Raw genomic sequence first — 27,715 nt, 5'->3', positions numbered from 1 at the left:
AGTTTCTAGGTAAAAAAGAATAATAATGTATGCTTGATTTCATAAAATTGTAGCCAAATTATTTAAATCTTCTCAAAGAAACTCACATTACTTGTACCATGTGTTAACATTCTGCAGCAAACAGGCTCTGATGATGCATCTCTCTGAGATGGATGGGATCCTCATAAGATATTAACATTCTGGATTTTTCTCTCTCTCTCTTCATCTCTCTCTCTCTCTCTTACACTCTCCTCATTCTTATTTGCAGTTGGGAGCATTGATGTAGTAACAGATTATTTAGCTTGATTATCTTTACTCAATCAAATAACTCAGTGGTAGTATCTTCATACACAGAGTTCAGTGATGTTGACATCAAACCACTACCATGAAACCATAATTGTATCTCAATTATTTTGACTCTGCACTATCATTAGTGAATTTCAGATATTAAACATCATTAGCGAATTTCATATTATAAACATCATTCTGGTACACAAAAGGTGGTCTTATATATAATATATATGTTAAATATACATTGAACATATTTCCCATAAAAAGTTAGGCTGTTTTCAACAAAAACAAAGATGACTTCTCATGCAGAAAACAGTAAATATTCTAACATTGCAAACTTTATCACAATCAAGTCATTCATACATAATTCTTTAAAAAGAATTAATAGTCCAGAAATTAACACATGAAATTGTATTCAATCAAATCCAAAGTCATATAGAAAATATTGACAAGTAAGCTATTCTACTTGAAAGATTTTTTTTCAAATTCATAATCTTCTCCTGAACTCAATTTAAAAAAAAAGTGAATTATTTTTGGGGGGGAATTTGATAATTTCTGGATAACTTTCACAAGTGGACTAAAAATTCAAAACCTCTTCCCATTTAATTAGGTTTGAGCCTCTGACTAAATTGTGTCAAGGATGAAATGAAGCATAGAAAAATATTTATAATTAAGAAAGAAATCTGAATGTGTATATTTAAAAAGCTAGAAACATGAACCTTTGAAAAAAATCCAGAAATGTGTAATAGGAGGCATAAAGTGCTTTAGTAGCTTTCATTTTGATTAAAATTATTAAAATTAATTATACTATTAAAATTGTTTTACTAGGTCAAAGGGCAATAGAAATGACTTAGACTCTAACTAATTTTATCAGCTTTGTCTACCAAGCAGGCCTGGGAGAGGATGTAATTTTAATTCAAGTCTGTATGTTGTGAATTACAAAGTCAGTACTGAGACTTTGTAATGGAGCTCATGGGCTCCTTTAGTTAAACTTATGGAGATTTCTAAATAACCTTACAAAGATAACATTGTTACCTGGTAAAAGTTACATTATAAAATCTTGCCATTGCATAACAACTACACAATGTATGAATTACACATAGTATGAAGATACTACAAAGTTTATTTTTTACATTATTTTCCCTACAAAATTGATATTATCTTAATATTTAGCCATTCTGAGAATTCTCATAACTCTTGGGAATCCTATCAGAATGCTTTATCATAAGAACATTGGAGTGTCCTTCTGAAATACTGTTGCTTAATACATACAGATATGATACACAAGGTTTTGCACAGACACATTTCGACTCTGGATTCACTTTGAGTTACTTAAGGCATCTCCTTAGAAGACCATTTTGACACAAGATTTTAAGCAAGCAGATAAGCCTCTCCATGAGTACTCCCCAGACACAAAGCTCCAGTTTAAAGAGTGAGAAATAAGCAATACTTACAGCACTTCCAGGTCCCGGAGAGCCCTAAATGCCCCATCTTCAATACAGCTGATCTGGTTGTAATCCAGCTGCCTGATAAATAGATCAGAAGATACGTAAAAGGGATGAACAGTAGCCAGAGTGAGTGATAGGAAGTCGCCTGCAGGGTCTGTGGAGCCCTGGCCACAGGAACTGAAACGCTCTCACAAACACACTCATCTGCTTAAGGATGTCACAAGCCATGCTGGCCTCTCTGTGCAGCCACTGAAATCTCTTTTTGTTCTGAACTGTCTGTGCAAATAGCAGCCCTTGGAAAGCTCCAGTAAATAATAACTGTACCTTATATTAAATGCCATAGGAATGCAATTTCATTACATCAAGAAAAGCTATCCATTAAGAGCTTTCAGCGTCATCTTGCTGAAACAATTTCATTAAGGTAAAGGACTGTAAATCACTTAATGTCACATGCACCCCCTCAGTGACCTAACAGAATCCATTTATCAGAGCAGCCCAGCTGCATGTTAATTTCACTATCCTTGGCAAGAAAGACCAAGACTACTTTTAGGTTTCCTTCTTTTAAAAGCAGTTCGCCTTCACTCTAAATCAAGAAAGAGAAATGACGTCCCACAGATCTCCTTGCTATTCCCATCCAGGAATACCCGTTAGAAAGCTAGCAGTTGTTCTATGCTATGCTTTTATTCTCATGATTTGTAATTTCTTATCATTATTCTTAACTTTCTGTTCTGTTAAGGACAGCACACTTTTGAGTGAAGGGACTTCCAGAATTGTAATACTCTCCAGAAAATAAGTAAAATATTAACAGAAGAGGAAAAATTCTGCTTTTCTCTAAGAAGCTAATTTCAGGCCAAATCATGGCGAAAGATACACCAAAGCTACATTGTTAGAACACATTTCTCTATCGTAAAAAGTTTGAACATTATGTCAAATGAATGTAAATGCTACATTAGTTAAACAAATGAATCCTCTCCAGTAGTCTAAGTACTCATGTGTTAAAATTCCAAATTTGAAAGAACAAAAATGATGCTCCAAACTAGGTTAAGTTTCCTTTTTTTGTACTGTTATGGGAATTAAAATTTCTATATTCATTTTAAAGAAGCTACTTGGTTCCTTATGCTATCCTTTTTTATTCCAAACAAGCAGTTGTTTATATTTAGCAGCTAGATGCTTGGAAATATTATTATTCCATTAAAATGTATTTTAATGCTGCACGTGAGATAGAAATGAAATGTTTCATGAAGTAGTCAGCTGAGTCACTGGTTCTACCTGCCACAGTGAGAGAATGCAGTAGCTCAGGACTAAGATTATGATCACAATACAAATGAATCTTGTCCTTGATTCAAGTTCAGAATTCACCAAAAGGGCTAATTCATATTTGAGGTCTGTTCTTCAGGAACCATTTAAACATTCCCATAAAAGAGCTGTTTCTCTCATAAGACTACTGAATAAAAGTGCAATAATTTAATCCAAAGACATTCAGAGGGGCCTCTTTAAATTCTTTACTTTAAAAATTATGTACATAGAGAATGTCTCATGAAATATACATCTCATTTTTAAAGAGTCTCCAGAGGACACAATCATACAAGACACTACCTTGATGTCACGTAAATGGTACCATCTAGGACATATAATATTAAAAAAAAGGTACACCCTAGAGAAGACATGATACTATTGCTTTTATAAACTAAGGCTTTCCCCAAATATTAGTTACTATAGATGTTCCTGTAATAGCTTAACGCATTCTACTTATCAGGAAGTAATGCAGACATATAATTTTATTTTCTAAGAAGAGTTTTAAAGCCTCATGATGTAATATGGCTGCTGTGGTTCCAAGAAAACACTTACATTCTTGAGCACTTTTGATTTTTACAGATTAAATTCATTTAACAATTAAGTTAATAGCCTTTTTATTTTAAAGTGCTAAATATATATCTACACTACTATTCTCTAACCTCTTGAACAATTTATCAAAGCCATTTAAATTAGTACAATGGCATCAAGTGTTACCCCTGACATACTACAAAAGAGAAATTGTTTCCAGACAAATTGGCAAAATCTTTTAATGCTATCAAATTTGCCTAATGCAGTCTCCAGGTTAATCTGTAAAAGGGTGAGCTGTATGTTTGCCCATATCTTATTATCCTTAGCTGTCAATGTATAAATCAGTGCTGACACAGCTTCTTCTAAATCATGCATTCAATACACAAAGGGGAAGCTCGGGCTCGCCAGAAAGCACTCAAGCAAATCTTGTCCTACAAGGAATGAAAGGCAGATTACTCTCCTTACAGCAGCAGAAGTTGAGACGCTGCTGGAAACTTTGGTAATTTCACCCCTCTTTAACATAGCTCATGGTTACATGCTGCTTCTGATTCTTAATGGGAATCTTTGAACCTTTGCTGGTGCCAAAATATTAAGAATATTTGAGCCTCAGAGGACTGACGCTTTCCTTACAACTTTTCTGAATACCTTCATCACACCTCAGTTCACCTATCTTCTGAGAACAAAGTTATTTCATGAATAAGTCGCTCATATGAGAGGGCAAAGTAAAACAAGTGATTTTTTTTTCACAATTTGTGGACTCAAAGGAATGTTTATGGAAAGCATTGTGCCTGCATGACTGCTCATGAGAAAATTTCTCCACACAGACCTCCATTTGTCTGCATATGGTTCAAGATAAACAGTGTCAAAACCATGCAAAAGCATAATTTATTTCAGGGTTTCTGGACTATTTTCCTGCACCTTGTTTGTCTCACACTGCTCCCTTGTTTCCCTATCAGCTTTGAAACCTGGAGTACTTCTGATTTCTGTAAACAGGAAAGGGTCTGTTCTCAGCCATGCATTTAGTGACAAACTGACCTTCTTTTATACGTGATGTCTAATTGTGATGTGAAATTATTCTAAATTAAGGAAATTGTACAAGGAGTTTTTTTTTTTCACTCCCACAGAAATTAGTGTTCAGCAGACATAGGGTAAATGTGTTGATCTTTACAGAGATGAGGATGATGGGGCATTAGATACAATATGGAAAGCCCTGGGATGCCTTCCTGGTAGGAGTGCTAGCCCCCAGGGATAAGCAAACTAGGACTTTCCATATTTCCTGGAAAGGGGAAATGTGCCAGAAGCAGATTCTCTCAGACCTTCAGCCAACCTACTTGGAGTACTTCTCCCTTACTTCCTGCCTCCAGGACTCTGGTTTGTTTCTGAATTATAAATCCTCTCTCCACCTGATCTTTACTTCGTTTGTAAATTTAGGCTTTGAAGCATAGCTTTAGTCTCATAAAATGTTGCAGTGAAAAAGAACAATTGTCATGCTCTTGTTCAGCGTTAACATCCTGTGATTCTCTTTACGGTAGTAGAAGTTTCTTCTGAGGTCCTGGGTAACTCTGGACTGCCCCTTTTGATTTTTCCTAGCACTGCTAAATCCAGTCTTAGGCAATGCAGCACGTCAACTTGAACCCATACGTTAACATATTCCTTGCCTCAGGTGCACCAAGTTTCAGAAGCTTCTCTAATTTTATAAAACACTAAAAATGATTTAGTCTAGTTTCAGAGTTTTATTTATTCTGGGGATGGAAGAGAATATAGTTGTCAAATATAATTTCTAAAAATCGAGATATAAATGACAAAAAGGTTAAACTTTTGCTTATTTGGCACCGGAACCATATTTGGAGAGACCACAGTCTCCTCCATTAAAACTTTCTGAAGAGATTTCCTGTTGTCATCTTTCAAAAATTAGATACTGTACTATGATGGAATTACACGTGTAAAACTTACTCGGTTGTGTACCTATCTACTATAAATTTGTATTTCACTGTAGCATCTGAGTACTAGACCTTCTTGAGTTTCATTTTTTAAGAATATAAACATTTCTAATTACTTCATACAAATATAAAACTTTAATAATGTCTAAGCCAGGCAGGATCTGTCAATTTCTCAACAAAATTTTTGTCAGTGCCATTGTTTTGCTAGGTATGGGTACTAGAAATAGTTCAGTTTGTGTTCACATCATTATCTTAAGATTTACAAAATAACTCCAATAATTTAGTTGACTTAAAAGATGTCTAAATAAAAATATGTAGGAGGAGCTGAGTAGAGTTCATTTAATTGTGACAAATATATTAATGAGACGTTAATGGGGAAATGGAGTGAGTTGTATTTACTACTTCACACGTTCTGTTTTGTGAATTTAAAATTATTCTGAAATAAGATGTAAAAAAGATTTCCAGGCTAATGTTTTGAACAGAAGTGTACATCTTATATTTAAGGGCACAGAAATTACTGAATAAAAAAGATTAACAAGCCAAACAAGATATTGATACCAAAGCAATACAAAAAAACATTTAGTTTTTTTAAGTCAGACATAATTTTGAAGAGCAAACTTTTTGATATAAAAGGAAGTAACAAAGCAAAAAAAATACAGATATTTCACTATTATGAAGAAACCTCTTAAAACACGTGAATTATATGGGAGAAAGAGAAAGAAAGCTGTTAAGGTACATAGGCATAGTTTTTCTATTTCTTCTCTTGTGTATAAAAAGTTCAAGCCATAGGAGTGTTTAAATATACAAATATTATGCTGATAGTGATTTTTAAAAAGTAGTCTATGGTTTAAATGAAAATATATGGACAATATAAGAATAATACAATTGACCCATGCAAATGAACATCTGAAACAGAAATTTCAGTACCTGTGCCATTTAGCTCAGCATCAAAATACATCAGTATTAACCCATATGATGGAGACAACAATCAAGCTAAGGACTACTCCAAGGAAATCCAAACAACTTACATTACCTGATAATTTTAACTTGGTGCAGTATTTCAGGAAACAATTTGGCTTTCTCACAGGAATAAATAATTTTACAAATATATTCTTCATAAGAATTTTTTACTGGAAAAGGCTATTGTATAACTTTCTATCCACTTGTCTGTTTATTGGGAATAAGAAAATAGAGCGCTAAGAGAGTAGGGAAATCTCTTTTAACAGAAATTTGGAAAAAGATAATGAAATTGACATTCATATTCTGGTAATTCTAAGCAAACTAATCAAAGGTGATAAAAATGAGATTGACAATAATAATTGTTGACATTTATTGAACACATAGCTTTTGGTAGGGTCTGCATTTGCCCCATTTCATTATCTATCACAGTAACTTGAAAAGATAAATGCTGATATAATCCTGATTTTATATATGAGAAAGCAAGGCTCCCAGATAGTCAATAACTTAAACATGGTAGGCGCCAGGTATTTTGTTAAGCTTTGATTGGAATTTAGATCCATGTATTTCCAAAGCCTCCACTCAATACACAAATGTCTAGAGACACGGATGCAGGAGGGTTTTACTCTTGAAATGAGGGATTCAGCTAAATCTCCCAGTGGGCATATTTAAGGAGAGAGGCCAGCAGATGAAAAGTACTACAGATTTTCAGACAAGGAAGGGATTACTCTAGGCAGAAGTAGTCAAAAATGAAGGGGTGTGTGAAGGGAACATGATTCTTAAAAAATGGTAGAATCCAGTTAAATGAAAAATAAAGTCAGCATTCCCTAGGGATGTAATAGTTTGCTCAAAAGAACCATTTTGAGCAGCAGCACTACAATGATCTCCATGAGTGAATACAAGGAGAGAGGCCACTCAGGTGTGAGCAAAGAGTGTGCTTGCAGATTCAGTGCAAAAGGGGGCTGGCAAAATGAGCTGAAGTCAGATTCTTAGGACAAGTCAGAATATCTGAAGAGAATGGACATTACAGAACTCAATAAAAGTAACTGCTCCTCGAGGAAGGATCTATAATCCTGTGGATACTGCAGAACAAGGACAACATCCTGCCATATTCCCAGTGATTTGCCACGGTGCCTAGAACAAAGGCATTTCTTAATTAAATTATTTTGAACCAGATAGGTATGGTACGAAAATACATGCTTCACTGGAAAAAATGTGTTGCTTTGTTAAAATTAAATCATGAGAATATAAACTGGAATTCAAAAGCCATCTAACAAATCATGGTAAGGGTTCAGAGGTAGCAAAGTGTGCTGTTCCATGTCAGAAAGGCAGCAGGTCTAAAGGCCTGTTCTGTTTCATAGGACAACCTGAGAGTTAGAGAAAGACCATGCCTGTTCCTATTTTAGCAATGAATCAGTTGGATTTCCAATTTCCCACTTTCTTGTGTGTGTGTGTTTTTTTGGAAGGCATTTATATATATTTTATACAATACATTTTGTAAGAAAGAATACATTATTGAAGAAAAACTGCTCAAGGCACTCTGGGCACTAAATAAAACGCATCGTTCAAGATGCTGTTGGTAACAAACATTAGCACAGTTGTTGGAATTTCACAATCCCAACTTGCTTTTAGAGTGAGCACAAACCAGGCACATTACAGAACCACGGACAGTTCCCAAGGACCTGACAGAGGCATTTACTAAGTTTCTGGGATTTTTGTTGTTTTTTTTTTTTTGGCGGAGGGGGGAGTTGCTTTTTCATTGTTGTTTTTCTAATTTTTTTTTTTGGACAGGCAGAGTGGACAGTGAGAGAGAGAGACAGACAGAAAGGTCTTCCTTTGCCGTTGGTTCACCCTCCAATGGCTGCTGCGGCTGGCGCACTGTGGCCGGCGCACCGCGCTGATCTGATGGCAGAAGCCAGGAGCCAGGTGCTTCTCCTGGTCTCCCATGGGGTGCAGGGCCCAAGCAGTTGGGCCATCAACCACTGCATTCCCTGGCCACAGCAGAGAGCTGGCCTGGAAGAGGGGCAACCGGGACAGAATCCAGCGCCCCGACCGGGACTAGAACCCGGTGTGCCGGCGCCGCAAGGCGGAGGATTAGCCTAGTGAGCTGTGGTGCTGGCCTCTAATATATTTAAATACCAAAAAACAGACACTCCTTGGACTTTAAATCCACAGGCAGCACTCTTGATGTTAATGGACTCTGCTCCTTATGAAATGAAGCCCACCTTCAACTGCTTATCTATCAAATGAAGAACCATCTATACAGGTTTGTTGAGAAGCTTCTATGCTATGCAGTGAAGATCAGTGGGATTTAACCCAACACTATGATGAGCAGGCCCCAAAAATTGAGAACAAATCTACCCTTCAAAGTCTCTTTCATCTCAGGTTTAATGAAAACACTCTAGAAAGGAGTTGGGGGAACTGACAGTGATAACTTCAATTTCATATCAGAATTCATTTTGTGATAAGAAATGTAATGAACTAAACATGAAAACTATCTGATAAAACTAACATTTTGCAATTATGACTCAACTTATTGGACAAAGCTAGATGAGGTCTTGCATTTGTATGGTAAAATTTACATACCCTCCTCTCTCTTGCAGAGAAGTGTTAAAACATAGTGAAACACCTAAGTCTTTTTGCATATGTAGGATAGACAGATGTTTTCCTTCTATGAGTTTTAATTACTCTGTAACAATTTTTGAAAATGACAGAGTTCTAGCAAAAAATAAAGTTTCTAAGTCATGTAAATAGATCTGTAACAACATGTAGATTAACTCTCTTTCCTGTTTGCCAAATCTTATTGCTAATAATAAACACAAACCAAACTGGATGATTTCTTTTTTAAAATGCTATGGCCATACTTATTTTTTCTCACTAGATATGATTTACCCAAAGAGAATCATGTTGAATCATCTTGTTCTTTAAACCCTTGTCTATAAATTAATCTATGTAGAAACAGAACAAATATAATCATTTCCTCAACCTATTTTTTAAACAAGAATCATTTTTCCTGGACAAAGGAAGTAAGATTATAACAAAGATGAGGTTAATGGAATTGGGATACTGCAAAGCAAAAAGGAAAAGCATCTATTTATTTATAAATAGAGACTAGTAAACTTTGGAACACTGAGTATTCTTTAAGAATGCAATGGAAAATGTAAAGATAAAAGCAAGTGTAGTTTCCTTTACATAATATATCTAAAATAATTCTTATTGGACTTTAATTATCTTAAGTACTCATATTATATTCATTAAAAACACTGGCAATAAAGTTAGTTTGTTTTTGTGACATGAATAACAAGTAGCATTTATTTAATTTCAAGGTTTTTATATTTGTGCATTTTTTTGCTTAGGTCCTTAGGTAACTATGACTAGAAATGTTTTCTCTTAAGAAGAAGAGATTTTTAAAAATATTTTTGTATTCATAAAGTACATATAGTACATAAAGTAATCCAAGAATAAGACAAAAGTCTCAACAATAAAGCTATTTTAATTGGAATATTCTCCTAAATTAATACATTAAACAGACATGCTTAACCAAAAACATACGATGTAATCCATCTTTCAAGACATGATTAGGAGATAGCAAGTGCTTTACTGTATTAGTGCTAATCTATTAAATATGCAAGCAGTTTCTAAACAAATGTTTCACAAACCCTGCATATCATTTCTAAGAGGAGTCAGTCAGTAGGTAATTACTAAATATCAATATTTTATTTCACATTTTGTTTTTGAGCCTAAAATTACAGATGTCAACCCTACAGGAAAGTGCTTCTGATGACTACTGTAAATACTATAATAAACAAGGCCGGCGCCGCGGTTCAATAGGCTAATCCTCCGCCTTGCGGCGCCGGCACACTGGGTTCTAGTCCCGGTCGGGGCGCTGGATTCTGTCCCGGTTGCCCCTCTTCCAGGCCAGCTCTCTGCTGTGGCCCGGGAGTGCAGTGGAGGATGGCCCAAGTGCTTGGGTCCTGCACCCTATGGGAGACCAGGAGAAGCACCTGGCTCCTGTCATTGGATCAGCGCCATGCGCCAGCCATAGCACGCCAGGCGCAGCAGCCATTGGAGGGTGAACCAACGGCAAAGGAAGACCTTTCTCTCTGTCTCCTCTCTCTCACTGTCCACTCTGCCTGTCAAAAAAATAAAATAAAATAAAATAAATAAAATAAAAAATACTATAATAAACAAAATATTTCAGCTGGTATTTTAATGCGATCTTATTATTCCATTTCCCACTGTCCAAAATGTTGCAAAAATAACTGTTTTAAATCATGGAAGAACAAAATAAGATAACAAAATAAAGTGTTCCAATCTAGTTAAGAAATTAATAGAGACAAGCAGAAAAGGTTGTGGGAAGTCCTCCCTAGAGATGCAGAGGAGCGAGATAAGTGCCTGCCTGTCCAGAGTAGTTTTAGTGTGCCTTGCCCAGAGGAAGGGGAACAAGACCTGCTAATCTGCAAAATTTCAACAGCATCAATTCTGAATTGTCAGGAACTGCCTTGAGCATGCTTAGCCAATCCACAAGATTAAAGCAAGAGCCTCCAGTGAAAATCTTGTGATACCTGAGATTTGCTCTGAATAAGGCCTGGATGTGATAAATCCAGCAAACCTGCCATCATGCATCAGCCTGGGCTTGCAGATGGTGCTACATAATATATTATGTCTTATTGCAGCTAGAGCAGTTCCTTCTGTCCAGACTTCTTGTTCCTCTTTTACTTTCTGAATAGCATCAGGGCACAAGGCAGGGTTGTCCAACTTGTAAATGCACTTATACTGACATGATAAATATGACAAAGTGCTGATCCCTCCATCTCACAGTAAACATTAATATTATTAATTGTGATAATATTAATGGACTTTCATTGAATCATTACTTGATAAATTATGGCAACCAATTTAATACTAGTAATATAAATTAGGATGTATTCTCAGTTTTATTTTATTTTATTAGATATCTTACATAAGTGTAACTGATAAACCTAAACTTTACACAAAGCCTCATGAAATTGGAACTCTTTTAAAATGGTATCATCTGAACTATTTCACAATTACAGAAAAGTACTTTTAAGCATAAAATCCTGTAATATTTTAGTTATGACCCCAATTAATTCTATAAACCTATAAATGTACTGTGATATTTCAATGTTGCCCTCCTAGTCTTCTGCATGTTTTACCATGAAGGCACGAGAACAGCAGGAATAAACTGTTCCTCTGACTACTGTCTGCTGCATCCATGAAGTCTCTCAAGCCTTTTCGTCCAGAGCAGTAACATAAACCTCCAAAGTTAGAGTCACTTGGATTCCGTTACTCAGTCTCTCCTTTGTTTAGCTCTACTGCTTCTTCCCATTTCTGTCATCCGGATTCATCCTGCTTCCCTCGAATGGCCATTTTCCATTCCTTACAGCAACCCACAACCCCCACACCTCTGCTATGTACACACTCCATGGTGCTTTGCTTTTAATCTTCCAACCCAAACAAAACGTTGAGATCAGCACCTGGATAGCTCCGCACTGTGCAAGCCACGTTCTTCAGGTGGCTCCTTCACATGTTCTTTCATGAACTTTCCCCACGCATTCCCTGAGAACTCGAAGCAGCACTTTCCTCCTTTCCCTCAGTATCTATAGTAACTCCTCAAGTCTTGTTTACAAATCAGGGCTTTGTCTATATGAGTGTATTTTTAAAGATATTTTAAGCTTGAAGTGGGGGGAGAGAGAGAGAGAACGAGAATCTTACCTCCTCTGATCACTCCCTAAATGGCCACAATGGCTAGGGCTGGGCCAGACCAAAGTCAGGAGTTTCATCCAGGTCTATATGCACTTAGTAGCTTCTGGTGCATTTTCTTGTTCCATTTTGTAGTTTCACGTATAACTGATCCATAATAGAATAATCTGATCCACTCCTAATATTGCTAACTATTGCATTTTCTATTTTTCTGTTTTCTTCCTATGCATTTCTCAGGGCTAATCTCTAGCAATTGATTAGTTGAGTACTTGAGGAATGAAATACTATACTGTATTTTCATAGCATTTTACCATTTTAAGCTCTTTCACACATCTTCTTTCTCTAATAACCACAAGAAGCTCAAGTAGCTGTAACACATTGTAAAACTGATAACAAAGGCTCAGTGAAGTTGACTGATTTGCTCATGTATAGAAAACCAAAATATAGCAAATATTTTGAGACTCCAATCAAAAACTCCCTCACTGCTAATAGGAGTATTTAAATTGTAGGAAAAATCATGCAATGAGAGAAAAAATAAAATTCTGCTAATTATAAGCATTCCATTTTTCATGGTACATTGGATAACACCTCATTTCTCCCTCTACTTATAAACTTTTAAAATCACACAATTTACGAATAAATGAAGAGGGCAAATTGAAGTATCTCATCACAACTGATCTTGATTCCCACATGTACCTTTAAATATTGGAGAAGGGCTACTTGTACAGGACTACCTGCACACTTGTGTATCTCTGAATATATCTGCTGAGGTTAAGGTCACCCGGTTTAACAGTTTAGAGGTGGTACCCTTGAAAGATTGAAAATAATATCCCCGAGGCCAGTGCTGTGGTGCAGTGGGTTAACGCCCTGGCCTGAAGCGCTGGCATCCCATATGGGCACCGGTTCGAGACCCAGGTGTTCTACTTCCCATTCAGCTCTCTGTTATGGCCTGAGAAAGCAGTAGAGGGATGGCCCAAATCTATGAGTCCCTGCACCAAAATGGGAGACCTGGAAGAAGCTCCTGGCTCCTGGCTTCAGATTAGCGCAGCTCTGGCCAGTGCGGCCAATTGGGAGTGAACCATTGGATGGAAGACCTCTGTCTCTCTCTCTCTCTGTCTCTCCTCTCTCTGTGTAACTCTGACTTTCAAATAAATAAAATGAATCTTTATAAAAAAGAAAATAATATGCCCAAGAGATGGGCAACTGTGGCCGTGGCTGTACTTCTACAGAGACATAAAGACAAAGTGAGCAGGTGCGTGGTAGGGATCCTTATGTTGCTCTGAAGAGACACCAGAGGAGCTAAGGCCGATCTGAGCACCCGACATCACCGAATCTACCTGAAGGTTCTCTGAGTCCCAGCCAGCAAAGATAAGAGAGAGTAAAAGAAATCCTTTTAACTTGAGTGCTCATAAAAACCTCGGCTGCATGATTTTAATGCCTGTACATTTATATCTGGAGTCCCATAGTTTTTTCTCTTCACCTGCACATTTAGAAAGTAGAAGGTTAAAACAGAACCCATTTACACCTAGGAGAGATGCTGAGGCCGAATTCTGTGGTTCGGCAAACAGCTGTCTTCCTTAACAAGCGAAAGCATCTGTCTCTCTTTAACTACTAGAAAACAGTGTTGGATCTCACCACAGTGAATTCTGAATGTAAGTTTATTACTGAGAAAGCACCTGTTTATTTCTAGCTAAGAAATGTTGCATTTCTTATGTTTAATCTCAGCATACATGGGCTTTTCCCCTTCTACATTTCAAAGTAATGTAAAAGCTAAGGAAAGCATTTTATGTCTTAGCATTCATAGTCAATCAAAACCTAAAGGTTAAATAGGGTAGTTTAAGATGAATAAATATACATATTAATATTAGAATTGTCATTGAGATCCTAAATCAGATATGTACCATAAGACCTATAGCACAGAAAGCAACAGCAGAGCAAAGACGTATCAAAGAAAGCAAAAAAAAACATGTTTTCCTTTTTTAAGGAGGTTATGAATATATCCATTCATGAAAATGTAAGGGAATAACATATGTAAGAAAATATTTGGATAAAAGAAAATACACAATTTTCTCATTCTCAAATTTCTTGTATTGAATGAAAATGGTAATGTAAAGCAGTATAAAAAACTGTAGTTCTAGGTTACTTATAATAAGAAATATAATTTATTCTTTCCAGAAAAAAAGTTCATATTTTGCATTTCCTGTAAGCACAAATAACAACTGAAAAGACAGTTGTCAAAAGAAGTTGACGGAAAATGGAAAGAGAATACGTTGTAAATGCCTTTCAATAAACCATTTCTTATTATTTCAAGATTAAGCATAAGGCTTAAAGAATGAATCTGATAATGGCTTCAGTTTCCAGACATCTTTTAAATGCAAATCTAATCAGGGAGCTTGTGAAAATAATTTAACTCACTGTTTCTAGGTCTCATAAGAAAGCATATAAGCAAATACAGCTTGCCCCATTTTCTTCTGAGACCGTCTTTATTATCACCTTTATACCAAAAACAGAGAAGAACTTAAAAAACATATACATTAAAGAGAAACTTACAAATTCTTAATGTCAACTGCTCCACGGAAAGCCTTCCTTGGAATTGCCTGGATTTGATTTTCACTGAGATCGCTAAAAACAATAAAGAAAAGAAAAAAGATCAAGTTGCAAAACATTGCTTTTAAGCTACTCTAACCAATGTGTTTGAGAAGTGATACGGTACAAGAAAAACTAAAAGGTTCCTAATTAAATCCATAGCATTTGATGTCATTTCCAATACAATTATTTTACATTTCTAATGTAAATTTAAAAATTAAAGTAAGTGGTTTCTTGCAGTATGCCCCCATAATTTAAATTTTATAATAAACTATAGGATAGGACAATCTTAAGAGTTGCTTCAATTATGTGTAATAGAATATTTCTCTGAGACAAAGAGTAAATCTTTCATAGCTCAACTTCAGTGGGTTCTGAAGTTTTAGTACTTGGTATTTCTCCAGCCCACTGACATAACTTAAGGAAGTATAAAGAAAAGCAGACCACTTTAATTTCCTGCAGAAGAGAGAGTATAAACTGATAAAAACTGGGTAGAATGATTACGTTTTCATAGCACTTTAAGCAATCTTGAAAATGGAACATGGCAAGACTGGCCCAATATTAAAACCAACAGTTTCTGCAAGAAATATATTAACAGCATATTGATTTAAAGCCATATTTAAATAATCCTATTATGCCCATAAACACAGATTCTCTATATTTGCATTTAAATTTAATTGAAAAATACATTTTAATCAAGAAGAAAAGCACTTTTCAACTTGGAATGAGAAGTTTGTAGAAATCACCCATCTCATGAAATGGATCATTCTTTCTCCCTTCGAAGTGGTTAGATATGATTCTATGAACCCTTACAGCATTATTAGCCTTAATGAGTAGGATATAAATACACACGCAAAACAGTTACTGAAAAGAAATAAAATGCACTTCTAGTTTAGGAACATACCACATAACAGAAAGTTAACATAGTAAATAAATAAATAGAGTGACAATGATAGTAGTAATACCAGCTTTGAAATTCTAATATAACTATAAGAAAGAAAAATGGAGCTACTGACCATGTTGCATAGCTGATGAAAACAGAGGCATTTTCCAACATGTAGAGGCATATTGGGAAGGTTTGTGCAAACCCTCTACCCCCATGCTGCTTATGACTAGGACTGGCGAGTCAGAGAATTGCAACGACATAACACATAGAGATAACTGGCAGATAGATTTAGTGTGTGGTCTTGATCTCATTAGCACCAAGTTTTAAATAACTGAGATTTCTGCTTATAGCTCAATATTCTTGAAGTTCAAATAAAAAATGTTTGCTAAGCAGTTTGTAAAGGAATAAATGTTACTCTATTAAAGAGTAAAAGTCTTTAGAATTATATATATGTGTATAATTTCAAATGGTAAATTTACAACATATGTTTATGTAGGAATTAAGGCAGGACCCATTTTCTAAACAATGTAGATCCGCTGCTGCCTGCAATAATTTCAGAATGTCACTAAGCAACTTCGTCACTGTAAAAATTGCTTATTTCTCCAGTTTGTCATTGATTCAGACTGATTTCCTGCCTTCGTTTAATTAAATTGAATTAAAAATGTTTAACCATATATATTTAAAAGCTGTGATAGATTCAAGGAGGCAACAGGGAAACAGGAAGTGAAGGTTCCGGGGAAAGGAAAATCAAAGAGTAATAAGAAATGAGACAGAAAAGGTTGAATTCAAGAAAATTTAAATCTATAATTCCACAAGAAAACCATTCATATTATTTCCACTATGGTGTCCCTCTCAATTTCATGTTTTCTAACCACTTATTGTTTTTACACTTTTCCTAAGACAAAGAATGTTCCAGAGATTGTGTGGGTGAATAAACACAGAAGAAATGTTTGCTTCTGGTCTACGGCATTCTCATGTTGACAGAGGGGTCACTGTATTCTCCAACTGCAACCTCAGTTCTATTCAGTCTCAAGGAACAGATTTGTCCTGGAATCATGTTCTCAATTTGGGGATGGATGACGTGCAAGGAGAGTCAGGGAGATGTCTTCAGGTGGTTTATAGAAACATCAGAACAACCCCAAAACAAAGCTATCACACCATGCCTTCTGAACTTGATTTTAGCTCTCCCAGTTGCTTCTGGCAGAATGTTAGTGTATAAAACTGCTTTATTCTAATAATATTTTTCTTTGTTTAATAGAAAACTTTTATTTAATAAATTTCAAAAGTACAACTTTTGGATTATAGTGGTTCTTCCCCCTATAACCACCCTCTCACCTGTAAACCATCCCATCACCTACTCCCTCTTCAATCCCATTCTTCATTAAGATTCATTTTTAGTTATCTTTATATAAAGAAGATCAACTCCATACTAAGTAAAGATTTCAACAGTTTGTACCCACACAGACACACGGAGTATAAAGTACTGTTTGAAGACCAGTTTTACCTTAATTCTCATGGAATACTACACAGCAGTAAAAAAAAAAAAAAAAAAAAAAAGAAATCCGGTCATTTGCAACAAAATTGAGGAATCTGGAAAATGTCATGCTGAGTGAAATAAGCCAGTCCCAATGGGAAAAATATCATATGTTCTCTCTGATCTGTGACAACTAACTGAGCACCTAAAGGAAACCTGTAGAAGTGAAACTGACACTATGAGAAGCAATGACTTGATCAGCCCTTGTCCTGACTGATAATACTTTTCAAATTTTTCTTTTTACAAAGGAATGAGAGCTTGTCAGGCCAACAGCTTTCTTATGTTTTTGGAAATAATAGGTTGTGGCTGGCATTGTGGCATGGTAGAGAAAGCCATCACCTGCAATGCCGGCATCTCATTTGGGTGCTGGGTTCTGTTTCAGCTGCTCTACTTCTGATCCAGCTCCCTGTTTATAACCTAAGAAGAGCAGTGGAAGATGGCCCAAATGTTTGGGCCCCTGCCATCCATGTGGGAGAACCAGATGAAGCTCCTGGCTTTTGCCTGGCCCAGTCCTGGCAATTACAGCCATCTGGGGAATGAACCAGTGGATGGAAGATCTCTGTCACCCTCTCTCCTGGTAACTCTGACTTCCAATAAATAAATGAATATTTTAAAAAAAAAGTTTGCTTCATTTAACCTAAATTTTCTTTAATTCTCCTAATGATCTGATGAAGTAGCTATTGTCTTGGTTTTTACAGACAAGAAAACAAAGCTTAAGAGATGTCAGGATTCATTGCTAACCCATAAGACAAGTGATAAATTGTTAATAATACAGGAAACAATGGTAAAGTTTCAGTCAAGACTTGGAAATTCATGAAGATGAGGCTATTCAAACAGTCTCCACGTAATCCTTCTGTAGTCTAGAACACAGGGGGCCACCTTCAATGATGAGTTAGGCTAGGCTTAAACAATGATTCATATCTACTACGAGTTAGGCTAGGCTTAAACAATGATTCATATCTACTACATATAATCAAGTGGGTTTTTAAAAAATTTATTTAGATTATATAAGTTTCATATACTTCATGTATACAGATTTAGAACATAGTGATACTCCCCGCCATGATCCCTCCCGCACATGCTCCAACCCCTCTTCCTCCGCCCTCTTATTTTCCCACTCCTAATTTTTACAGATCAGTATACTTAATGATTGTATAGTTAACCCTACACCAAGTAAAATAGTTCAACAAATAGTGTAAAGAAAAAAAAAAAACACTTCCACAATGAAAGAGACAAGGACTGCAAACAATCATTGAATCTCAAAATGTCCATTTCACTCCATTGCATTACATTTTAGGTACTCTAATAGTAACCTCAGATCAGAGAAAACATGATTCTTTGGGATATGTTATATGACTTTTGGGGACTGGTTTATTCCACTAAATATAATGATTTCCAGTTGTGTCCATCTTGTTGCAAAGGCAAGATTTCATTTTCTTTTTTACAGCTGAGTAGTACTCCATAGTGTATATTTACCATAATTTCTTTATCCAGACAACATCTGATGGACATCTGGGTTGATTCCATATCTTAGCTATTGTGAATTGTGCTGCAATGAACATGGGGGTACAGATAACTCTTAAGTATGCTGATTTGTTTTGGTTTGGGGAAATTCTCAGGAGTGGGATGGCTGGATATTATGGTAGATCTATATTCAGATTTCTGAGCTATTTCCATACCATCTTCCACAGTGGCTGTGCCAGTTTACATTCCCACCAACTGTGGATCAGGGTACCTTTGTCCCTACATCCTCAACAGCATTTATTGTTTGCTGATCTCTGTACGTGAGATATTCTAACTGGAGTGAGGTGAAACTTCACTGTAGTTCTGATTTGCATTTACCTGATGACTAGTGATCCTGAGCAATTTTTTAAAATGTCTGTTGGCCATTTGAAAAATGCCTGTTCAAGTCCATTGCTCATTTCTTAACTGGATTTTTTGTTGTTGAATTTCTTGAGCTCTTTATAGATCCTGGATGTTAACCCCTTATCAGTTGCAAGTTTGCAAATATTTTCTCCCATTCTGTTGGTTGTCTCTTCACGTTGCTGATTCTTTTACAGTGAATTCTGAAATTCAGTAAAGAAGATAAGGCAATTGGCCAAATAGAAGGACAACTAAGAGGAAGCCAAACAATTTATTGGGTCTCAGAAAAGCAAGAAATTTTATATAATTTTTAACAGGCAATGTAGTGTGTCAAGATAAAAATGTAGAGGCCAAAGTGAGGACAATACTTCCATTAAGTAAGTGGAATTAAGTGAAAAAGCAGAACTTCCTATGAGAGAAGTTTTGATTTTGTCTGCTTAGAGAGTATAACCTTGGGAGAAGAGACTGGAAGGACAATCAATGGCGTGCTGTGTAGACTATTTTGCACATTTGAGGAATGTGTTCTCCTTTCAGCAGACAATGGTGGGGTGAAGACGGCAATGAGGCAATGATAGGAACATTACAGAATTTCTTCCTTAGACTCAACCAGCAATGAATACGTTGGCTCAAAAAAAAAAAAAAAAATCCAAGTTTAATTACATCAAGACTAGAAGACCAGATATATGACTTCTGTGATGTTGGGAAAATGACAATAAGAATCTCAAATGATATAACAACCATCTAGGCATTGCTTCTTTCCCAGGACAGTGAGTGGATAAGGCTTCTTCATAGTTTAAACACAAAAGTTGGGGAAGATTAAGAGTGATATAGGGATGCATGAAGAACCAAAACCTAGAGGTAAATTGTATGTGAAGATGGATTAGGTGATGGGCACAAAGGATAAACTTGTTGAAAAATGATTGAGAATTGCTTATCTACTGTGCCTCAGTTTCATTTGTAAAATGGAACAATAGTGCCTACTGCATAGGATTGCTAGGTGTATTCAATGAGTTCATATTTTATAATGTGCAAACAGTAGTGAGCACATAGTAACTACTACAGAGATGTTAGTCATCTCATACTACAATTACTCTACTCTGAGACTCTGCCACATACCCTGAGTGCATCTGCTCTATTCCTTGAAGATTATTGCAGGGCAAATGTGAGGCAATACTGATAGGAGTGCATTGTTCTGTGAACTGTGTGGAATGAACAAAATGAGTCAGAGCTACTGACTTGGTGGGATGGAGCTGCCAAGGGAGGAGTTTGTAATTATATCACTAGGCAATAGAGTGTAAAAATTTGTTTCAGAGGAAGGAAATGGCTTGATTGGAGTTGATTTTTAGGAAGATTAATCTGGAAATTGAATTTCAGAGCAGGCAGGGATAATGGGCAAAGAGGTGGTATTAGGCAGTGTTTCAGAGAGTCGGCAGGTCTCCAGTGAACTAGGCAATTTTTTTCAGAGAACATTAAGTAATAATATTGGAAGTTGAGCTCAAATCCAAATACAGGGTCTTCAAAGCAGATTAGCGTGATTGCCATCTAGGGAAGAACTTAGAAACATTTTAGTTTTCTGAGTAAAGGACTAACAAATCAAGAAAAGTTTCTGGCAAAGATAAGAGTTAATGATACCAAGATCAGTGAGTTGATATTGAAGACAAGGAAGCTAGATAGGTTTTGTTAAGAGATTACTTTAAATGCTCAAGCATGATAATATGGAATTCTCCATATAAATGAAAAACATTGAACACCTTGGACTTGCTTAAAAGCCTGTTCTGTTCACTTTCTGAAAAGACATGAAAATGAGAAGAATGGAAAAAACCGTCCCATTCTGGAGCTAATCTCAATGTTAAACATAAGAACTAGGGTGAATGCAAGCAATTGCAGACAGAAAAGAATTTCCACTCTTGGTACCACCATGATTCGAAAGACATGGGCCTCCCAAAACCATGCCTGAGAAATGGCCCTTGGAGACCATGATTAAACTCTGGAGTTTCCTGCACAGAACCTCCCCCTTCAACTGTATCCAAAATATTACTCAAATTAACTCCGTGATGTTTCTGGTCCAGCTCCTTCATCCTGTGCTGCACAGTCATGGTCACTGGTGGAACATTTTTCACAATTCATCACTGTTTTCACAGATGACCAAGATGCCAAACTGATCTTCCCACCTTGATTTATAATCCCTTAGAGTGTAACTCTCTAACTGGTGCCATCATTTTATTTCCAGAATTGAAATCACATCAAAACATTTCCTTCTGAGGTCTTCTCCATCATCCTTACAGTTACTCAGACAAAAAGCCAGAGTCCTTTCTGATATCCACATTATTCAAAATCTGACATTTAATTCTCAAAGTAAATCTACTTGATTCTATACTGAAAATATGCCCAGAATCTGGAGTGGGCATTATGGTGCTGAGGGTTAAGCACTTCTTGGGACACTTGAGTCCCATATCCAAGTGCCTGTCACTGGGTCTGAGCTCCACCTCCAGTCCAGCCTCCTGCGAAAGAGCATCTGGGAGGTGGCAGATGATGCTCCCAGTTCTTGGGTTGTTACCACAGGAGACCCAGGTGGAGTTTCTGGCTCCTGACTTTGGTCTGGTCCAGCCCCAGCTGTTGTTAGTATCTGAGGAGTGAATCAGTAGATGAAAGATATTCTCTCTCTCTCTCTCTGACTCAATCACCCTCTCTGACATACTGTCACCTTTCAAATTAATTAATGAATTAATATTTAAAACTATGCTCAGAACCTGCCTTAACAGTACCTCTGCTTCCCTGGCTAAACCCACCATCTCCTCTTATCTCAAAAAACAAAACAAAACAAACAGCTCTCAGCTCTCTGCTTCTGCCCTTGCCTTCCCACCACTGTCTTGCCACATCTCTAACCCAACTTCTACTGATGTCTCATTTCACAACATAGTAGGGTACAACATATCACAAAAGTCCTACAAACTGACTGATACAATCTGTTTGACCTGAACATATACCACTCCTCATATAACTCATTCTGCTCCAACCACACTGGATTTTTAAGTTTCCGAAAAACTTCACCCATTTCTTACTTCAAAGTCTTCCTTGATACCTGTATCCTCTTGTTTCCACCTTAGTCCTTCACTCATGTGTTCAATGCTCTTAATTTACCTTTTATAAAATCAACTCTCAGATTTCTCAGCTTTTTCACATTCTCTTTTGGCCTCAAGCATCTAGTTTCTGTCACCATGGTTCATGACCCATACCAAGGAAGACCTCCTTGAACATCATTTTTCTTGAACTCAGCAGCTGAGCCTAGTGCTAAGACCTCTGTAACTTCTTAGTTGTGTGATGCTGTATTAAGTGACTTAGCCTCTCTCCCAATTAGCTCATCACTAAGAGAGTTATTTATAACTCTTGTGATGACTTTGTCAGGCATGAATAACCACAGTGTTATTAGCAATACAGACAACTATTTACATCATTACATGATAAAATTATTGCATAAATTATTTTGATTTTTGGGAAGTCAGTCCCCTATTTCACAAATATGTATCACAATGCTTTAATCATCACAGTTGAATATCTTTCCTAGGTAACTGTACCTCCTGGAATATAAGATAATTTATGAAGGCAGGGATTTTAGTACCTTGTTTTTACAAAATTCCTGAAATATGATAGGTCTTCAGCAAATGTCTATGCAAGGGAAGGACAGAAAAGAAAGAAGTTCTAAAGAACAAACATTCTAAAAATATGGCAACTTGCTGGATATTTATGTGTCAGGGAGAGAGCTGTTAAGGAGGTACCTGTGTTTTGAGGCCTGCTAAGTAGGAAAATTTAATTTAATATTATAGACACAGCATAGGGAAGTCAGGAAAGAAAACTGAACTTCTGAGATAACATTCAAACATGCTTGAATCAAGGCAATGCAGGAAAGGCCATTGGCAACATTTCATAAATTAAAATGAAGAGAAATGAAAATGGAGTTCAATAAAGAGATCAGAAGCAGGAACACCGATTAAAGAGGTTTTGTACCGTGGCGGAAATTGAACTCTACACTGCATATGTAAATATACTTCCCAGTGGTATACACTGACAAATTCCAGATTTATAGGTTACTTTCCCCAAGAGTCAATGCTCAGTTTACTCAAGAGTTCAATGTTTGCAAGTGGGAAAATCAGTTGTGATATTATTTTACCTTCACTGCTAGTCTGTCATTCATCTATTCAGAAGCATTTATTGGCAGCCTAAAATGTGATATAATTATTGCTTTGGGATAACTGGATTTCCTTTATGGTATGCTTTTACCACCAACTGTTGCTTCTTTAGAAGAAAAACTGTTCTCTCATCGACATACGTCCTTTCTTTTTCAGGTCTTAATAAAATCCTTTTGATCACTCTTTGTCAGATCAGTGAATGAGCTTTTTTTAGAGACCAAGAGAACTGTTCCTGTACCCAAAGTTGTTTTTTCAGTGGGAACTTGCAGCACCTTCTTACCCTCAGCCATTAAAGCTTTACTAAACACAGGGGTAATACAAGGTATCTTTTTCTTCTAATCCTCAGTGTTATTTATAACACTTCCTTCTCTTAATAAAGTGTCAACAAATGGTTCTTATATGGGTTACTAGCTAAAAGAATAAGATTCTGTAGATATTGAAGTGTAAAAATGTGTGTACTTTAGACCTGATAAAAAAGATAATACATGAAGCATTCACTGGGCAATTATTAAGTGCGAGGCAGCAACTTTGACTGACTTCCTTGCTTCTTCAGTCACATCAGAATGCACTTTTTCATTCTCATCTTGGACGTGCGGAACTGAAGTTTGTAGAGAATGCACAGTTACCTGCGGGCACACCATTTGCATCCACTGGTGCTGGGACTTGAACTTAAATTTCTTGTTTCTCAAACCAAATCCTTTACCCACAGCTGTCCTCACTCCTACAGAGTTTGTTGCCTGTAGAGATCTGATTTCTCTGCAATTGCAGTTCAAGCACCCTGGAGCTGAGGCTTCAAGCTGTGGTTTGAGGATCAACCATAACAATTATCTAGGCTGGGGTAGGCATTTAGCCTGTTGGTTAAGGAGCATCACATATCGGAGTTCATGGATTTGATCCCTGGGTCTGGTTCCTGACTCCACATTCCTTGTGATGCAGATCCTGCGGCACAGCAGTTTTAACTCAAAGTAATTGGGTTTCTGCTTCCCACATGATGAGAGACCAGGACTGAGTTCTAGGTTCCTGGCTGTGGCCTTGCCTGGTTCTGGTCCTTAAGGAATTATGTAGGTGAACCAATGAATTGGAGTTCTCTGTTTCTGTTTCTCTTTCTCTCTCCTTCTCCCTCTCTCTCTGCCTTCATGAATGTTTGTGTACAAGCACATCCACACGTGTGTGTGTCCTTGCATCTCTCTGCTTCTTAAACTAAACACACACACACACACACACACACACACACACGACTTAAGAGCCCCATTCCAGAAATATTAGGCACATTCCTAGTGGGAAAGTCCAAGAACCTGTATTTTTAACACATCTCCCAGGTAACTGTCAAACCCCTGCTCTTTGAACCTCATGTCAGTAGCTCACTGGGATGTCTCTGGTCAATAACAACCATTTTTTTAAGTGCAGACTTCAATAGCAATAAGTACACTTGTATTTCTATGCAACTATCACTTCTGAAAACTCTTTTTACATAATATGAAATCTTACAACCAGGATATCAATTTTTAAATAAGAGTACATAACATTTTTTCCCATTCTCTTCCTCCTATAAGAAATTGTGCCCATAACATTGTTTGATATTAGCAGCAGTCTTTCAAAGTGATATTTAATTCACCTTTTGGGTTGCCCATAAGCCATCCTCTTATACTTATTGAGTATACTCAAAGAGGAGGTATCTCACTGTATTGAGTCATCAAGGAACGAACAACAGTAAAAACAGAGTCAATGGTGATGAATTGAAAAAGAAAAAAAAAAAAAAAAACTTCCTGTGTGCCATTAATGAGAAAAGCCACTGAGCAGATGGTCCATGTTTTAGGATGAGTCATATTTTTTGTCACATTGAAGCCCAGGGAAAACCGCAGTGGCCTGAAAATACCTGTAGGTGCCTGAAGTGGTATCCTGGAGGGTGCAGTGAGACAGGCCTATTAATGAGTTTGGATGGAAATCCTTGACTCCAGCTCACAAAAACTAGATAACTTCATAATATGGATACAGTTCCTGAAATTCTTTGAGTCGGGGTTTATTTCCTCTAACTCTGGAGAAGTTAACAAGCACTGCTGTGTCATGGTTTCTGCAAGGATGAAATGACACAATGTAGTCTATCTGAAGGCATGAAGTGCCTCTCCCAGCCTCACACACAAAGGCATCAACCCGCATGTGTTCCTTTCTGTATTTCCATTAGTGCAATTCAGTTCACGTCAAGAATTATTTATTAAAGGCAATGTGTGGAAAACACATTGTTAGTTCTTAGAAATAAAGAAAAAAATCACACATTTGTCTGCTCTCAGGCAGTTAAGACTAAGAACATGAAGGCAGGTAAAGTGATCCTTAGCTACTCGAACTGACAGAAATACCAATAAGAAAATATACAAAATCACAAATAGTAAAGGAGAAAATGCTCATGCTTTCATATTGCTTACAGTGCTGGGGATGATATATGATAGCAAAAACTTCTTCTTTTTTTTTTTTTTTTTTTTTTTTTTTTTTTGACAGGCAGAGTGGATAGTGAGAGAGAGAGAGACAGAGAGAAAGGTCTTCCTTTGCCATTGGTTCACCCTCCAATGGCCGCCACGGCTGCAGCGCTGCAGCCGGTGCACCGCGCTGATCTGAAGCCTGGAGCCAGGTGCTTCTCCTAGTCTCCCATGGGGTGCAGGGCCCAAGGACTTGGGCCATCCTCCACTACACTCCCTGGCCACAGCAGAGAGCTGGCCTGGAAGAGGGGCAACCGGGACAGAACCGGCGCCCCGACCAGGACTAGAACCCAGTGTGCAGGCGCCGCAAGGCAGAGGATTAGCCTATTGAGCCACGGCGCCAGCCTCAAAAACTTCTTTGCCATAGAGTTTCTTCCTTTTCTCTGTGGATTTCTGCACATACAATCCAACATTCTTTTTCCTGCCAGCCTTTATACGTGCATTGCTCTTTTTCTGGGATATTCACATGTTGTCCTACATTTGGTTAATCCTCTTACTCATTCTTTGGAGAAGAATTTCAACATTTTTCTTCTAAGCATTTTCTCTGAAATATCGACACCGAAGTAGGCTGGCTCCGTTTCATGTACTCCAGTAGAATATTACACTGACCTGGTACCACACTGGATTATAATCAATATTTTTCTTGTTGACACATCTCACAAGAGCTGAAGGTTCCCTCTGTTGTCTAATTCAGTGCCTCATATAGTCACTAACTAAAACTCCATAAATTATTAGAAAATTAACATTATTTATACTTGCTGGCATTTACATCATCAAGAAAAATATCACTTAACAAGAACTTGATGTGTTTGTTAATGTTACACAAAATGTAATGTGACATTCTACTATGGCAAATTAAAACAATAATGTACTTATTCTTTGGTTCTACAATATGGTAAAGATATTATTTGCAAGAATCAAATAGTTTTAATGAAATCAGTATGACAATGGCAACAGCAAAGTTAAAGTGGTTGTGTTAGTGCAGATATCTTACATTGTTGAATAAACAACACTCTTTGCAAGTCTTCATTTAGCCTAAACTATTCTCTCACTCTTAGATGGGCTTTAAGATGTTTTAATTCTCTCAATACTGGGTTTAGTGCTATGTGTATTTCATGGTTTAGACAATAAAGCATGGAAACTAATCAGGACAGAATCACTTTCCAGATATCCAACTGTAACCTTTTGTGGTAGGGATTGTACCACTTATCTACTGAGACATATGAAAAATGTGATCCCATTTTTTCATAACTGCAATATAGTAAGAAAACCAGGTGTGTACATGTGAAAAAAAAGAAAGAGGCTAGTGCTGTGATACAGCTGGTTAAGCCACCACCTGCGATGCTAGCATCACATGAACACTGGTTCAAGTGCTCCAATTCGATTCCCTGCTAATGCACCAGGGATGAACCAAGTACTTGTGCCCCTGCTCCACGTGTGGCAGGCCTCGATGAAATTTCTGGCTCTGGGCTTCACCTGGCCCAGCCCTGGAATCTGTGATTATTTGGGAGGTTGAATCAGTGGATGGTAAATATCTCTCTCTGTGTGTATCTGTGTCTGTCTCTCCCTCTCTCTCTGTAACTCTTTCAGATAAAAAATATTTTTAAAAAGAAGAAATGGAAAAAGTTATTTATTTTTTCAAAGATTTATTTTATTTATCTGAAAGGCAGAGTTATATATATACAGGGAGATGTATATATAGAGAGATCTTCCGTTTGCTGGTTCACTCCCTAAATGGCTGCAGCAGCTGGGGCTAGGCTGTTCGCACTCAAGTCTGACTTAAATAACTTGTGGACATATAGATAGTCAACTATCATTATTCCTTTCTAGCATTTAGTCAAATAAAAATGATTCCTGATAATCATGAAGAGGTGTTCAATGGAAACCAAACTTCATTTGAATAAAACACTCCCATGTCAAGACTCAACAAGTAAAACAGGAAATCATCAAAACACCACAAAAAATGGCCCCTACAGTAAAAGTTTTTGAAATCAACTTAACACCTTTATTGAAATACAATGCACACAC

The 27,715-nt window shown here is 36.9% G+C and overlaps 1 protein-coding gene across 8 annotated transcripts in view; it reads right to left on the bottom strand.

The window, feature by feature from the left end:
* Window positions 1-27,715, bottom strand: part of SLIT2 (slit guidance ligand 2) — a 397,498-nt gene that overhangs the window by 140,608 nt on the left and 229,175 nt on the right. For all 8 annotated transcript variants that reach the window (XM_070069592.1, XM_070069594.1, XM_070069595.1 and 5 more), the window contains exons 5-6: window positions 14,714-14,785; window positions 1,725-1,796 (exon numbers count right to left, since the gene is read on the bottom strand). In XM_070069592.1, the coding sequence (XP_069925693.1) occupies window positions 1,725-1,796; window positions 14,714-14,785 (144 nt within the window). The remainder of the gene's footprint in view (window positions 1-1,724; window positions 1,797-14,713; window positions 14,786-27,715) is intronic.

The sequence above is a fragment of the Oryctolagus cuniculus genome, chromosome 2 (genome assembly GCF_964237555.1).
Source record: "Oryctolagus cuniculus chromosome 2, mOryCun1.1, whole genome shotgun sequence".
Lineage (NCBI taxonomy): Eukaryota > Metazoa > Chordata > Mammalia > Lagomorpha > Leporidae > Oryctolagus > Oryctolagus cuniculus.
The sequence above is the reverse complement of the archived record's forward strand: the minus strand, read 5'-3'. Positions and strand labels throughout refer to the sequence as shown.